The sequence below is a fragment of the Tachysurus fulvidraco genome, chromosome 9 (assembly GCF_022655615.1).
Source record: "Tachysurus fulvidraco isolate hzauxx_2018 chromosome 9, HZAU_PFXX_2.0, whole genome shotgun sequence".
Taxonomy (NCBI): Eukaryota; Metazoa; Chordata; class Actinopteri; order Siluriformes; family Bagridae; genus Tachysurus; species Tachysurus fulvidraco.
Window position 1 is genome coordinate 8,118,690 of NC_062526.1, and position 15,394 is coordinate 8,134,083.

Sequence of the window (15,394 nt, forward strand, 5' to 3'; positions counted from 1 at the left end):
AAACAGAGGTCAGGCTGAAACATTTTATAGCATCCCATAGCTTTTAGAGTCCAAAACAAGTCCATATCTATCAAAATAGGCCAAACTACACTTACATGTAATATTTAACCCTGCTTTGCTCTCAGAACAGCTTCAATTCTTTCACATTGTGTTGTAAATATTCCTTCGGGATTCTGGCCCATGGTGATGTGATTGAATTTTATAATTGCTCTAGATTTGTCAGTAGCACTTGCATGATGTGAATTCTCATGTTCTAATACACTCCACAGATGCTCTAAAGGGCTTCAGGTCTGGTGATGGGCAGGTACTGAAGTACACTGAACTCACTGTCATGCTCAAGGAAGTTAAGCATTCAAACAATCCTCACTTGCTATGAAGGTGATCAATGTGTGGCTAGAAAAAATTACACTGTTGACACAAGGCAGGTTAGGTACATGGATTCATGCTGACCTTAACATGTGCATGTCGCAAAATAAATCAAGATTTATTAGACCAGGAGCCTCATAGGGGGAAGTCGTGGCCTAATGGTAAGAGAGTTTGACTCCTAAACCTAAGGTTGTGGGTTCAAGTCTCGGGCCGGGCAATACCACGACTGAGGTGCCCTTCACCGAACCCCCCCAACTGCTCCCTGGGTGCCACAGCATAAATGGCTGCCCACTGCTCCGGGTGTGTGTTCAGGGTGTGTGTGTTCACTGCTGTGTGTGTGTTCACTGCGGTGTGTGTTCAGGGTGTGTGTGTTCACTGCTGTGTGTGTTCACTGCTGTGTGTGTTCACTGCTGTGTATGTTTTCACTGCTGTGTGTGTGTTCAGGGTGTGTGTGTTCACTGCTGTGTGTGTTCAGGGTGTGTGTTTTCACTGCTGTGTGTGTTCACTGCTGTGTGTGTGTTCACTGCTGTGTTTGCACTTTGGATGGGTTAAATGCAGAGAACGAATTCTGAGTATGGATCACCATACCTAGCTGTATGTCACGTCGCGTCATTTATAAAACTCCCCACAGATTCCAAAGTGAAAGTGTGTTTTTGTCTGATTTTTGAAACCTTGACTATACATCCTTGCACTTTACATACTGTTTCTGCTTTGAAAAATGACTTTGAAAATGTGACCAGGTTACTGACCATAAGTTCCCATAATGTGCATTGAAGAGTACTTCACAAAGTAGCTACAATGGTGGAGAGAAAAGCAAACAAGCAAAGTGTAAAGTGTGATGGAGATAGAGGTAAAAAACAGGCTAATGCTGAGCTCCGCAAGTGAACCTACAAGGCAATGTGCGTCATGCATTGCAGTGTATCCCTTCTATGTTTATGCCAGTTATAGAATTAAACTCCCTTGTACATTAACAGAATGCAATTGCTTTCAAGTAAAAAGCAGCTTCATTCTGAGTGTGTGCCCTTATGGCGACATGAGTGCAGTCAATTACATTTCTGAATATGGAAGCTGGATATGGCTGCAGATTGAGCTTTGATGTTGGCCGGTACATCCATAATGGAAGGAAATATGACGTACAAACTTTCATTTCATTATATTATCCAGAATTTCTGGCATGCTGGAGATTAAAGATAGCTGGAATATTGCTAAATTATCAGTAAATTAGCTCTGGTGGTAATCAGTTTCCAGGTATCCGATGGTAGTTATGATCTGTAAGAGGACTGGTATTCCGTGTGTTTGTCTCTCTAAACCTGGGCTTAACTCAGCACATAGTTCCAAGAGGATGACTCTCAGTTGGTATCAACTTGTCAATAAATATAAACAGGCTAATTAACCAGTCAACAAACAAACAAAACTAATCACGTGTGACATCGTTTTATGATGTGTTATGTGTGAGTGTGGTGATTTGTGCATTTAGCTGTAATTCTTTACATATCCACAGGGTGACGTCAGCTCCCACTATCTAAATGTTACTTATCTATCTACTCATGTGTTAAAAGCTTACACAAGTATATGATCAATTTCCAGAAAAGTATTTCTTTTTTCTTTCTATTTGCTGTGTAAGAGATTGTGCACAGTATGTACGTTCCAGATCCATTATTGAGCGTCTGCACCACTTATAAGTGAGGCATCAGGTGACCTTATTTCAATATCAGTTTCTAGTTCATGTGAGCTTGTGCACACTGTAGATTAGACTGCTCTTGCCTGACAGGAGGGGAACCCAGTTCAGCCTTTCTTCTCTTGCTGGCCATTAAGCAAGGTTTGAAGTGGTGTGCATTTTTTATGCTTTTTTTGCTTTTTTTTTTAATAAAGAGTGGATATTTAAGCCACTAGATGATTTCGCAACATTCAGTTTAAGCACTCCAAGCAGTCATGCCATAATTAAAGTCACTGAGATCACTTTATTCACTGATTTAACTGCACTGCTGTCACTGATGTTTGGATGTTTGGATTGCCTGAATGTGTACCAGTGTTCCTATTAAAGAGAATATTAGAATATCAAGTTTAATCAGAAACCACAAGTAACTGACATTGTGTCACTTAATGGAACTAGTAGTTATCACAACAAGTTGTTGTCAAACTCTCAAATCAGCAGGGGTGAAGTCAGAGTATAACATATGCCAGTGATGTCACATCTCTGGAAAACTGAACTGATTACAATATTGCATTGAGATCTTTATAAACCTTACAGACATCTCCACCTCCTGCAGAGGTATGGTATAGCAGTGCTAACACTGACCAATCAAGCATGTCCTGACAGTAACGATCAGATCAGTGTCTGACAAAGCAACATATCAAACCTTGCAAATAACTGCAGACTTTAATCAATGTAATCTAATCTCTGCAGCAAGAAAAAATAGTATTAACAAAATGGTGGTGTAACAAGGTTCCTACTTTGATCTTGAGCTTGATCTTGTATTTGCATATATGTGTATCTTCCCCATATTCGCATGGGTTTCCTATAGGTTTATCAACCTATGGCAAAGGATTATCTTATCTAAATTGCTCCAAGATAGGATATGTGGGTGCATGATGGCCTAATGAATCTTATCTGATCCAATATGTATTTTTACCTCACACCCACCATGACCCTGCCTAGAACAAAGCAAATACTAAATGTTAATAATACAAAATAAATGAGGTGTCACCATGGCTATGGATTCATTTTACCAGATAATAGGGCCTGACTTACTAGCAGCCAAAAATTGCCACCATGATATGCCATCCTGTTACAGCAGCTCAAACAAAAAAACGCACAAACTGACATTTTCAGGAAAAATTTAAAATCAGACATGAAAACAGTTACCTGGCATTGCACTTATGGCATTATATAAAAGCAGAACATCTGTACACCTGCACATCCATGCAGTTACTTAATAAGCTAATTGTTTGGCACCACCACAAGACGTGTAGATTCAGATCAAGAGCTTCAGTCTATGTTCACATCAAAATGAAGAAAATGTGTGATCTCTGTGACTTTGATCGTGGCATGGATGTTCGTGCCAGAAAATGCTGAACTCCTGGGAATTTCACCCACAACAGTCTGTAGAGTTGTGTGAGCAGAGAAAGGTGTGAAAAAACAAAATGTGTGGATGGTCTGGAGGCTGAATCACCTTGTTGATGAGAGAGATCAGAGGAAAATGACTACACTGGCCTGAGCTGCAGGACGTCTGTAACTCTTTACAACTCTGGTGAGCAGAAAAACATCTCAGCAGAGTGGATAAGATACAATAGCAGAAGACGACATCGGGTTCCACTCCTGTCAGCTAAGAACAGGAACAAGAATCTGACGCGATCGTGGGCACAGACTCGCCCCAAACTGGACAGATGAAGATTAGGAGAAAATACCTGGTCTTTTTTCCAGTCTTCATCTGACCAGTTATACTACAAGGACAGACAAAATGTCAATAATTAAACTGTTCACTGACATATGACCATTTACTGTGCACTCGTAAATATATCAAAAGAAAGCCAGCCTCTTTATGAAATAAAATTTGAAATAAAACATCCAAGTGGAGGAGGAAGGGGTCATGTGTGAGCTCAGCTGTGTGGAAGTTCCAGCATTCAACTAATTCAAAAAAGGGCCACAGGGGTTGATACAAAACAACTAATGCGGATCAATTTTAATTCTGGCTTATAAAAGAGCTATTTAAAATGCTTCTTCTTCTACTTCTATTTTTTTTTTAAACTCAGCAATCAAACCCTGGCAGTGATCCATTTCCATTGTGCATTACAATGGGGTTGGATGGGTTAGCAGGAGACTGCTGTTGCCACAATCAACACTAACAGGAGGGGTTTTTTGTTGTTGTTGTTTTTCTCTGAAGCGATTGAAATAACAATGTATAGTAGGATAAGTGCTAGAAAATGAGCCTGGCACAGTGAGTATGGCGGACATGCTGGCAGCAAGTCATTAGTGGACAGCTCGTTAGAACGCCACTGTGCACCACGGTTCAAAGACAGATGTGTGCTCAGAACGCCAGGGACATCTACTGGAAAATAGGCATTTTTAAACAAGCAAAACAAAGTCATTTATCCTCACTAACATTATCAAAGTGTTTTTTTTTAGATATCTAAGTTAATAAAAGCTGTTAAACACTAAAGGGAAGCAAAACCCGAAAGATAGTTATTCCCCTTGATGAACGGAGAAATGGGCGGATTGCTTTTTTGTTTTTGGGAAAGCTCTATGCTTCAATTAAGATTCACTTCAATTCAATTCAAGTTTATTTGTATAGCGCTTTTTACAACTGACATTGTCTCAAAGCAGCTTTACAGAACATAAACATAGAACAAAGTGTTAATAAAAAGAATAATATAAAGATTAATAGAATACAAAATTCTAGATTAATATGTGTGTGAATGAAAGGGAGGGAAGTGGAACAGTAAGGTTACAGGGTGAAGAGGTGAAGAAGGTACAGGAGTTTAAGTACTTGGGGTCAACAGACCAGAGTAATGGAGAGAGTGGGAAAGAAGTAAAGAAGCGAGTGCAGGCAGGTTGGAATGGGTGGAGAAAGGTGTCAGGAGTGCTGTGTGATAGAATAATATCAGCGAGAATCAAGGGGAAGGTGTACAGGACAGTGGGGAGACTGGCCATGCTGTGTGGTTTCGAGACAGTGTCACTTAAGAAGAGAGAAAAGAGTCAGAACTAGAGGTAGCCGAGCTGAAGATGTTGAGGGTCTTTTTTGGGAGTGACAAGATTGGACAGGATTAGGAACGAGTACATCAGAGGGACAGCTCATGTTGGACGTTTCGGGGACAAAGTTGGGAGGCCAGATTAAGATGGTTTGGACATGTTCAGAGGAGGGAGAGTGAGTATATTGGTAACAGAATGTTAGACATGGAGCTGCCAGGCAGGAGGCAAAGGGGAAGGCCAAAGAGGAGGTATATGGATGTAAATAATGAGGATATGAAGCTAGTGGGTGCAAGTGTTGAGGATGCAGAAGACAGGGATAGGTGGAGAGAGATGATTCGGTTTGGCGACCCCTGAAGGGAAAAGCCAAAAGAAGAAGAAGAAGAAGAAGAAGAAGAAGAAGAAGAAGAAGAAGAAGAAGAAGAAGAAGAAGAAGAAGAAGAAGATATATATTTAAATGTGTTTATTTATCCCCAATGAACAAGTCTGAGGTGATTCAGCCAAGCAGTGTCAAGGAAAAACTCCCTTGGATGGTAAAGAAAGAAACCTTAAGAGGAACCAGACTCAATGGGGAACCTCATCCTCATATCAGTGACACTGCAGGGTGTGATTATAAATATACAAAAAAAAAAATAAGAGTCTGTCATGTTGACGAATGGCATCTTATTAAAAATTAAAAAAGGCTTAAAACGTGTTATCTCCAAGTTAATACATACCATCCATTTAATACCTTTAAGCAACCAAACTGAACTCAGGGTCATACTGTAAGTGAACTGTACTAATCGAGCTCATTTTCACTGAAGTGAGACAACCATTTTTTATGTAGCACCAATCTATAAAACGAGCAGTAGTCGTTCACATTCGACACACGAAAGAGTCTTTGAACCACCTTTTAATCTTGAGATTGAAATAATTGTCTAAAGTACCTGGAGTATAATTATTCATTTAAGCATGTGTGTAGGGGGGGTGGCAGAGACTGGAGTTATTAAACTGTAAGCCTTTCATACTTGACAATACTCACAATGTTCATGAGAGTGAGAAGGTAGTTCTGTACATGCTCCTTTCCATGAAAGCGCACCACAGAGTCGTCGACGCCAAGAAGCACCTCGATGTTGTAGTCATCGTCTCCGGCGTGCCTGCGTCTCCTGGATGTGTGGTTCACTTGTTTGGCGATGTTGTCGAGTGCCCCAGGGACACTGAGTTCTGGCACTGTAAAGATTTAAAAATAAATAAATAAATAAATAATTTGAAAACCAAATTATTTTCATGATGAGTCACAAAGACTAAATCTTGCTTATTACAAGTTGCCCCAGTAGACTCTCTGATTCATTCAGATAAATCAACTTGGAAGCAAAAGTGACTTTCTACACATTTCTTTGGCATACAAGTAAGTGGATGCTATCCAAGAAAGAAAAAAATGAGCCGTGTGAGTGCTTCATGTAATTCACCAGTCTATAGGGCACTGTCCTTCATGAGCATGGGCACTAAGGTAAATATCTCGAGTGGCTCATGGTTTGGGTTTTAACTCTACAGTGTGGGGATTGTGAGGCACATTCCTCTGCTCGTGCATCCCATCATTACATACGCATTCTTGCTTTGCCTGCCTCCCAAAAGAGTAAACATCGTTTCTGAGGTTCCACTTCAAAGACGTTGAGGACTTCCCCCTGCACTCGAGAGTCACAATCGGTGTGTGTGTCTGTGTGCTTTGTGCATGTGGCCCTGCTCTGGCAACCTGGTCTGCTCTGGATCAGAATCGTGCTCCCTCAGGGGGTTTCTCGGCTGGCGAAATAGAGAAGTAAAGATAGCGTACAGAAGGAAAAGATGCTCAGCCATCCAGCAAAGGTTCCTAAAATCGAATACTCCTGGCATGGGCAGAGTGCCCAGGCATGGCAATGTACCATGCACGTGCTGGAAGTTTTCACTGGTGCATCAAAGTCATTCACTCCCACACGCACGCTAGTGATGTCTAACTCTGCTGCACAGACTTTATCACTTCATTAAAAATGTTTTGACATTAAAAAATGTAAGGATTGTAATATAAAGACATGTGTTTAATTATAAGTTAATATTTTATATTTACTCCACCATTCTGCTCAAATTCAATGTTCCACTCTAGGACTTGTGGCCTTGCAGCAATGTTCATAAACATGCATTACATCTCGTGATACCAAAAGAGGAGTAAGCTAAATGTTAAATAGTTGAACAATTTAGAGCTGGATTTAATCTACTTCGTGCTGTTTTATTTACCTTTGGAAAATGGGGGTTGATCAGCTTCCCGCCCTTAAACCCCCAGATTAACAAGCGTCTCTTTGAAGGCTAAAGCTGGTTCTTTTTCCTGTCTACTAGAATCAGCAATTAAGATTGTACAGCATACAGCTAACAACATAACGCGGGAGGGAAAAGATGCAACACGAGGCGGTTTACGTGGCGCTCTTTAGACATGGCACTGGGATATAAAGCCAGGAGCAGCGCTCTACAGCACGATTCACTGCTGGAACACTTTATAAGCATGCAAATGCACCGTTGTAAAATAACAAGCTGAGCTGGCAAACTGAAAATCTCCACAGTGTGGGAGTAAACAATAAGGGGTTTTGCTGAATCTACTTATTCAGTGCTTGAGTTACAGGAATTAGGTGCATTTTAAAGCTTTTTTTTTTCAACTAGCTGTTGATTCACTAGGCCTAGGCACACATGCTAATCTCTAAAATTCTGCAAACTTTCACAAGAATCCTGCTGAGATAAACACAACCACCCAGTGAGGTAATTTTGTATAGTATTTATAGCGTCTCATCTACTTATCTATCTAAACCTCTGACACTCATCTCTGAGGCTTAAACACTGTGCCTCAAGATGTGTCTCTTTGCTGCAAGGTATCAGGGGACACGCTAATCTGAGCTACTTACTGTGGCATTGTCACACCAAACCACACAGTCTCGACAGAAAGACCTACAAATGGCTCGTATTTAAAAAGCCAATTACTCAAAACAGCATCTTCCACTGACATTCTCTTCACACCAGAGTCAAATGCTTGGCCCATGAGGCTTTGGATGCTAATGCTGTTCAGTCAACCTTTATGCATAATTTAGCGAGTGTGTCGATGCATTTTGAATGTCAATGACAAGAGTTGTCATTTTTCAGGGTGTCCACAAGGACAATGACATAGAGAAATGCCAATGTTTGTTTATTTATTTGCTTATCTGCAGGCTGTAGGCTGAATGTCAGTGATTGTGGTGTTGTGGAATATCTACAAACTTCATTAGGGTGATTGAACTTATGTTTGAGATCGGTGTGAGTGTGCAAGCTGTTATATGCTTTTAATAATCACAGTGTAATTACTTAAAGTCAAATAAATTCATTCATTATGAGCTACAGTGAGCTGTAAAGGTGCATGTCATTAATAAAAATATACATATATATATATATATAAATATATAATATTTTATTTAATATATTTCCTGAAAATAAATCTACTTCAACTCTATGTTAGATGTGTCAAGGAACTTCTAGCAGGACATTGATCCAAAATTATAGTCCAAATATACAGCAGTAACCCCAGAATCAAGCTTTAGACCATACCAGACCTCTAACCTAACCCAAATCCATACGAGACTCAGCATACTTGCTTTTCATTCACAATCTGTTATAGAAGACAAAGACTAAGTGAGTTTCAATGACATTATAAGAATAAATTTGCTTCAATTTACAGGTACATTACTCTTAATCTGTCAGTGTGCGATGAAGTTATTTCTTCACAAAGATTTTTTCAGAACACGTTTTGCCCACCTTTAGCAAAGATATCAATTCTTCCTCGCATAAAATATGTGCATATGATCATCGGGTGAGGGATAAAAAAACACTTACGGTCTAAAAACATATATATACTATGAAATGACATGAAGACAGATCACAAACAGTGCTGCGAAGTGGACTGGCAGTCAAAGATACCTGTCACACTCCTCAATTCATTCATTTTTCTGTGGCACTTATGTTTTTTTTTTTGAATGCCACTCAAGCTGTCAGGAACATGATAGCTGAAACGTGGAGAGAATGATTCTGTGGAGGCGAGAGAATAAGAAATGATAAACGTGCTCTCATGCTGTTTTGTTTATGTTTTATTAAGTGGAGTCATTAAATTTAGCTGTCTGACGCCAACTGAGTCGGCGAGAACCTCTGAAACCAAAAGCACAAAGAGGTATAATTAATGTATAAAGTACAATGAAAAGCTTAGGAAATTGATTTTCACATGCAGCCCATACAAGCGTGAGAGACTTCTATGGCGTCTAGAGGATGACAGGTTGTATCATTTCTGGACAGCAACACACACAAAAACATGGCAGCTCGTGCTTTTTTTTCTTCTTCTTCTTCTTCTTGCCCCTGAGGCATTGCAGGGCAGACATGGCTGGTGAGACCCCGTAACTAGCCAGATATATCCGCTCCCACAGCAAATACACACACACAAACAGAATGGCTTGGTATAATCTAGACCCTCCACTTCTCAAAACAAAAACAGATGTGGCCCTTCTGATGGAAATACAGCAAGGTCTTAATACTGTGCTTTGTTTAAGGTAAACCAGGTGTTCTAACAAAAGTCTTTACTAAAAAAGCAAACAAAATCCTTACCACAAACTCCTAAAAAACACTTTAGGATATTTGGCATTAACAGAAATCTGGTTCTCATATTCAGGGAGGATGTGAAATTTCTTATGCTTCATATTCAACATAGAGATCTGCATCAAAATGAAACAGAGGAAATCCTGGTGCCTGGGAAAGCCAGGGACACGTCCTGACAGAGACTGGTAACTATAATATCAAACCATACTAACCACTAATCCGGACCTCGTACAAATGTCTTGAAATTATCTTTAGCTTTAGAGCCTTCCAACCTTCAGATTAAAGGTCGTACATCAGTATAAAAAAATAAAAAAGTTAAGCATATTCTCAAAATTTGTTCCAAAATTTGGCTTGTACTGACATATGCATTGCTCATTACGAATAGTCAAATAAAGTTAAATGTATTGTCTGCAATGTTAATATACACTCACTGTCCACTGTATTAGGGACAGCTGTACATCCAATCAGCCAATCATAGCAGCAGCAGTGATGCATAAAACCGATGCATAAAACCATTAAGATACATATGAAGAGCTTTGATTCAAAGCTTCACATCAAAAACATCAGAATTGGGAATTGACTATGGCATTGTTGTTGCTTTTCAGAAACAACAGTGTTTATACAGCCGCAGTTCTTGTGGCAGAGACGCTTAGTTGATGAGAGCGATCACTGAAGAATGGCCAGGCTTTCTCAATCTGACAGGAAGGCTATGGTAATGCAAATAACCACTCTACAACCATGGTGATCTAAAAAAAATGCATCATGTGCATTGTGTCAAATCGTTCTGGTGTTTGATGTTACATTAAGTGAAGCTCTTGACGTGTATCTGCATGCCTTTTTGCTCGGCACTGCTGCATAATGACTGACTGAATGGAAAATTGCATGAATGAGCAAGTGCACATGTGCTTCTAATAAAGTGGACAATGACTGTATAAGAAATAAAATATCTTGCCTTTTATGCAAAATCAATCGTAGATACTGCAAATCTCCAGTCTTAAATAACTACCAATCTGCACAGTGACAATGGCATCGTCCTTTTAGGCATTTTTACGAATGCCTTTTTTATTTCACCCACGTATCTAATGATGGCTGTCCATGCACCTACAGTGAAGAAAAAGAAGAGCAATGTGGGATGGTAATAAAGCACTTCTTGCTTCTCTGCCAGATGCCGTGGCTGTTACGTGATTCAATGGAACAACTGCACAAAGCTCAACTGGCCTGCTCTGATACACTGAAATCCTCAAGGTTGTCTATTTTTCAGACCAGAGCTATAGCGTCTATAACTATATTCCATGGAAAGTATTTATCAGGCTGTTATTACACCTCATTTTTGAAGGAGAGCATGGCAAGCACTTTGACTGTGTAATCCATGACTGATGATTCATTTAAGAGCATAAGCACAAACTCTTGCTAGATAAATGCCAGTACATCACACATTGCATAAAATTTTCCCTTGTTGATGCCTTAGGTTTATGTACAAAGCAAAAAAATATTGAAGGGGCGCATACTTTGGAATCAGTCTCTGTTATTTTGAGTCTGAGCATATGCTTGGCTAAAGCTGGCCTGTCTAGTGGTTCCAATTAAAGCTCGAGAACATGTGCATCAATCTCAAGGTCTTCCTCTAAGGCACCACAAGCATCAAGATCATCAAAAAAGGATCAAAAAATCACTGGCTGTTTATGTAAACTTTACAGTATTGTTACAGCATTACAGCATTACAGTCTTCATCAACCACAGAGAGTATACACCACATAGACACTCACACATTGGTCTAACGAATGGTTTATGGAAGTTAATATTTCATCACAAAATGAGGCCTTGATAGGAAAGAAGAGAAGTCTTTTATTTCCCCAACTTGGGGATCAACATTAGGTCACGACGCATGCAGTGTTTAAGAGCTCAATATGGAAACCAGATTTGTGGGGCATTGCTGTTTTTACAGGCTCCTTAATCCACACAGCTCAAGTTGTGAGAGCCAAAAAAATTGTACAAGCATACGTGTACTTTGTCTTTGCTGTTAAATAACACAATAACACACGGGTTGAAGGTTGTCTTTTACAATACTGTAATCTGTGCATCTAACATGCAGGTCTACGGTGACAACATAACTATAACATAATAGCAACAATTTATGAGCGCAAAGTATCTCAAGTATCAGTAACACTACAATCTATCATGTCATGCTTAATGAGTAAGAAGAACATGGAAGACCTTCTCTACCGACGATTCCTGTTTGGCCATCAATAAAACCTTTCAATGTTCATATTATATTTTTTTTATTATATCATTTTTTTATTTATTAAACACAGATTGAATGGATAAAATTTATCACTAACATTAAACTGCACTTCACAGCGATCTGTCCTTCTTTTCTTTGTTTGGAAGGATTTCTGAGAAAGATTCAGTAAACAATGGAGCGCAAGTTAGTGAAGGTTTTATAACGCTCATAAAACTTCACTTAACTTTTTTTTTTTTTTTTTTGTGACATAATGGGGTTTGAACAAAATCTGGCACTCATATCTGTCTTCCTCTTTCTGGCTCACATGCATTAATCTGGTTCATGTGTCAGAGGCTGATTCCAGCATAGTAATAAGGGATAGTAAAGGCTTAAGGTGATGCCATTACTCACAATTAAGTCTCTTGCCTTCACAATGGCTCACTTCCTAGCTGCATGCCATTACTTGGTCATCCCCTAATGTCCCAAAGGCCTGATTGTCCTGAGTTGTTCACTTGTCACTAAGTGGATTCCAGAGTTGTAGCATTCCACAGGATGGCCCTGAACCATGACCTTTCCATTGTGGCTTTCTATTGGGAATTAAATCTAACCTTGCCATTCAGGCGACAATTAATAAGATGAATAAGAACACTGGTTGTGGTTCATTCTTGGCCACATCCTTCTTTTAAACACTTTTAACCACTCATCTAACACCAAAAAGTAACGAAAACTTTATCAAAATATTGATAGGTGAGTATAAATTTTTTAATAACGTTTTCGTAGGACTCATTGACGTAAAAATTCCTGCCGGCTTCATGAACGTTTTGCTAACAGTAATTTTCTTTGCACCCATGTGTGCATACTGGAGCCCAAAAAAAGCAAAATGATGACTATATGAGTCTTTATAAGTGTGGGGTGTGCAAAATCTCCAGCCATTGTAGCATGTCAGTTATTGCAGACATACTTTAACTTCTTTGTGCCAATACTTTTTTCTTTCATAATAAGCTAGTGTTCTCAATTAATCGATTCATAGTGGATTGATTCATTTCACTGACATTTAAGCAAAAGTAAAATCCTAAGTTTAAGTTTTTTTTTCTAAACATTTAAGTAAAATCCTCACTGCATTCACGTGTGCAACTGAAATAAACCAAAACCAAATTGCAAACAATTTTCTGGATTTTCGTAACACATTAACACATTTAGTACCTGAAAGCACTAATAAATCTTTTCTGGATAAATATGTACACATATCCAATTTGATAAATCAGGCCCAATGTTTCTATGCAATCTATAAACCCCAGCATCCATGCACCGCTAGCCGCAATGAGCTACTGTATAACGCACTGCAATCAGATGCTATGGATTAGACATTAGGAGCTGAGGAGCTGCATAGACTATTTTCCTATCTGCTATGCGGCCAGCATGTACAGCCCATTATAAACCTGAAGCTAAATTTTTTTTGGCTTCACGTTTATCCTGACTGGTTAGATTTAAATCCTCCTTGTTCTCTCGTTACCTACCGTTTCTAAAGATGTTCACCTGCTAAGTATAAAGAACATTGTTTGTTTATGAGACTTTTATGATTCTCTTTACTTGCCATCAGTTTGAATATTACTCGTTCTTCATTCTTGACAGCGCACCAAATTCCTCCCTGCTCGGCAGCTCTAGTTCAACCTAACACAGCTGTGTGACAAATATAAATCACTTCTTCTTTTTTTCTCCAGAGACCAAATCCGGATCTTCCCTTCCGAGGGTTCTTTGGGGTTGAGAATAAATCCACTTGACCACTACAGCTGTATGCTTCGCTGGGTGAACCAGACAAGAATTCTCAAGGGCTTTCTTGAACTATCCTCAAGCTTGCTGTTAATCTAAGATCTTAAATTGCCCTGCTGCTAGAAGCCTTTAGTGGATGCAGCAAGTTAAAATGTGTAATTTCCAGTGCTATGTGTAGCTGATTCTATGCTGTCTTTCTTTCGTAATTGCTGCTCCTGCTTGTTAAGCACATCTACTCAAGGCATGACAAGTGAACTGTCCACAGGCCAGACATGTTGAGACAAGATGGGACACTTATTCCGCTGCAAGGCCGCAATTTGCACAGAGATGGATGTTCTGTGCATAATAGCAAACGATATCATTTGCATATATATATATATATTTATTTATACTGTAATACAGGATATATACAGTACAGGGTAAAAGGTATTGTTTTCATATCCAGCTGATAAATTAACATAAGGATCAGCCACAACATTTTTTTATGTCTTACAACATACAATTGAAATGAACAGTTTAGGGTCCAGTGGTTATCTAAAGGTCCTGGTATCTGAGCTTGCAATTTTCTGATCAGTAGTTCGCCACCTTAATCACTGACCCTCCCTGCTCTTTGAAATGCATGCATTGCTGGGGCTCATGCTGTAGTGTCTACAGACCTGAATGAAAAGTCCTTCTGTTAATAACAGGAAGCTATGTGACTCATTCATCCTAATGCATATCCTGAGAAACTGCATAGAAATAATCTACTTTAACATCCTAACTAATGTTCTGTTTTAACCTTTCAACTAATTAAAGATTATGCCATGCAGAAAAAGCACTACATCTTTTCAATAATAATTAATAAAAGCCGGAAGATGTCAGTGTTCATTATGCAAATGAAAAAATGGCTAAATGGTGCTTCCTTTGTTAGGACGCTTTGGAGGAGTTATTCTTTAAAGAACTTGAGGTAAAGAAAAGGTAACGCACCACTAAGAGCCTCTTCAAGTAATGCACCACTAAGAGCATCTTTTTACTACTCTGCTAACTAACTGTACTCAGCCAACATGATACCAAGGTCCGTGTTGCAACATACTAAATGGACACCTTCGTTACCACTGCCGACAGCTTGAGTGGTTCAAAAGAGGTCCCGTTAAAGTTTCTGTAGAATGTACAGTAGGCAGTGTAATGTATCACAGTGCCAGCAATAGAGACGCCTTCATTACTGTAAATTATTGATCACAAATAACCGTGTGTGCTAGTTATAATAAATTATTTATATAAATAAATTAATTAATTAATAAAGTAGCTTGTCAGGTTACCAGGAAGATGTCTTTTGCAAAGACTTTCCCATGGTGGAAAAATAATTGTGATGTGATTTATAATGAAATGGATCCTATCGATAGTAAAGAGAATCTTATTGGATCGGTAGTCAATTGAAGTATATCATAAGTTGCTTGGTTAACTAAAAGGTAAAGATTCACACCCCTGCTTATTTCGTTGAGACCTGCTTGTCTGATTAGAGTAAGAATTCAGCTTTTTACTGAATCCAAATAAAAAATGGATGAACTTCTCCAGGCTGGTGGTCCTCAGTAAAGCCTAGGATACACAATGGTTTGATGATGGTGGGAGTATACAAGGTTAGCAAGGCTGAGAGAAAGAACCCTGTTCTCAGACTGTAAAAAAAAGGACCAGAATTTCCAAGCAACCAGAAACGAGTGAGTAATCATTTCTCATTTTGGATGCTTGCAACAATGGCGCAATGG

General features: G+C 39.1%; 1 protein-coding gene across 4 annotated transcripts in view; it reads right to left on the minus strand.

The window, feature by feature from the left end:
- Nucleotides 1-15,394, minus strand: part of adamts3 (ADAM metallopeptidase with thrombospondin type 1 motif, 3) — a 68,113-nt gene that overhangs the window by 35,062 nt on the left and 17,657 nt on the right. For all 4 annotated transcript variants that reach the window (XM_027138463.2, XM_027138462.2, XM_027138461.2 and 1 more), the window contains exon 5: nt 6,075-6,262. In XM_027138463.2, coding sequence (XP_026994264.1) covers nt 6,075-6,262 — 188 coding nt within the window. The remainder of the gene's footprint in view (nt 1-6,074; nt 6,263-15,394) is intronic.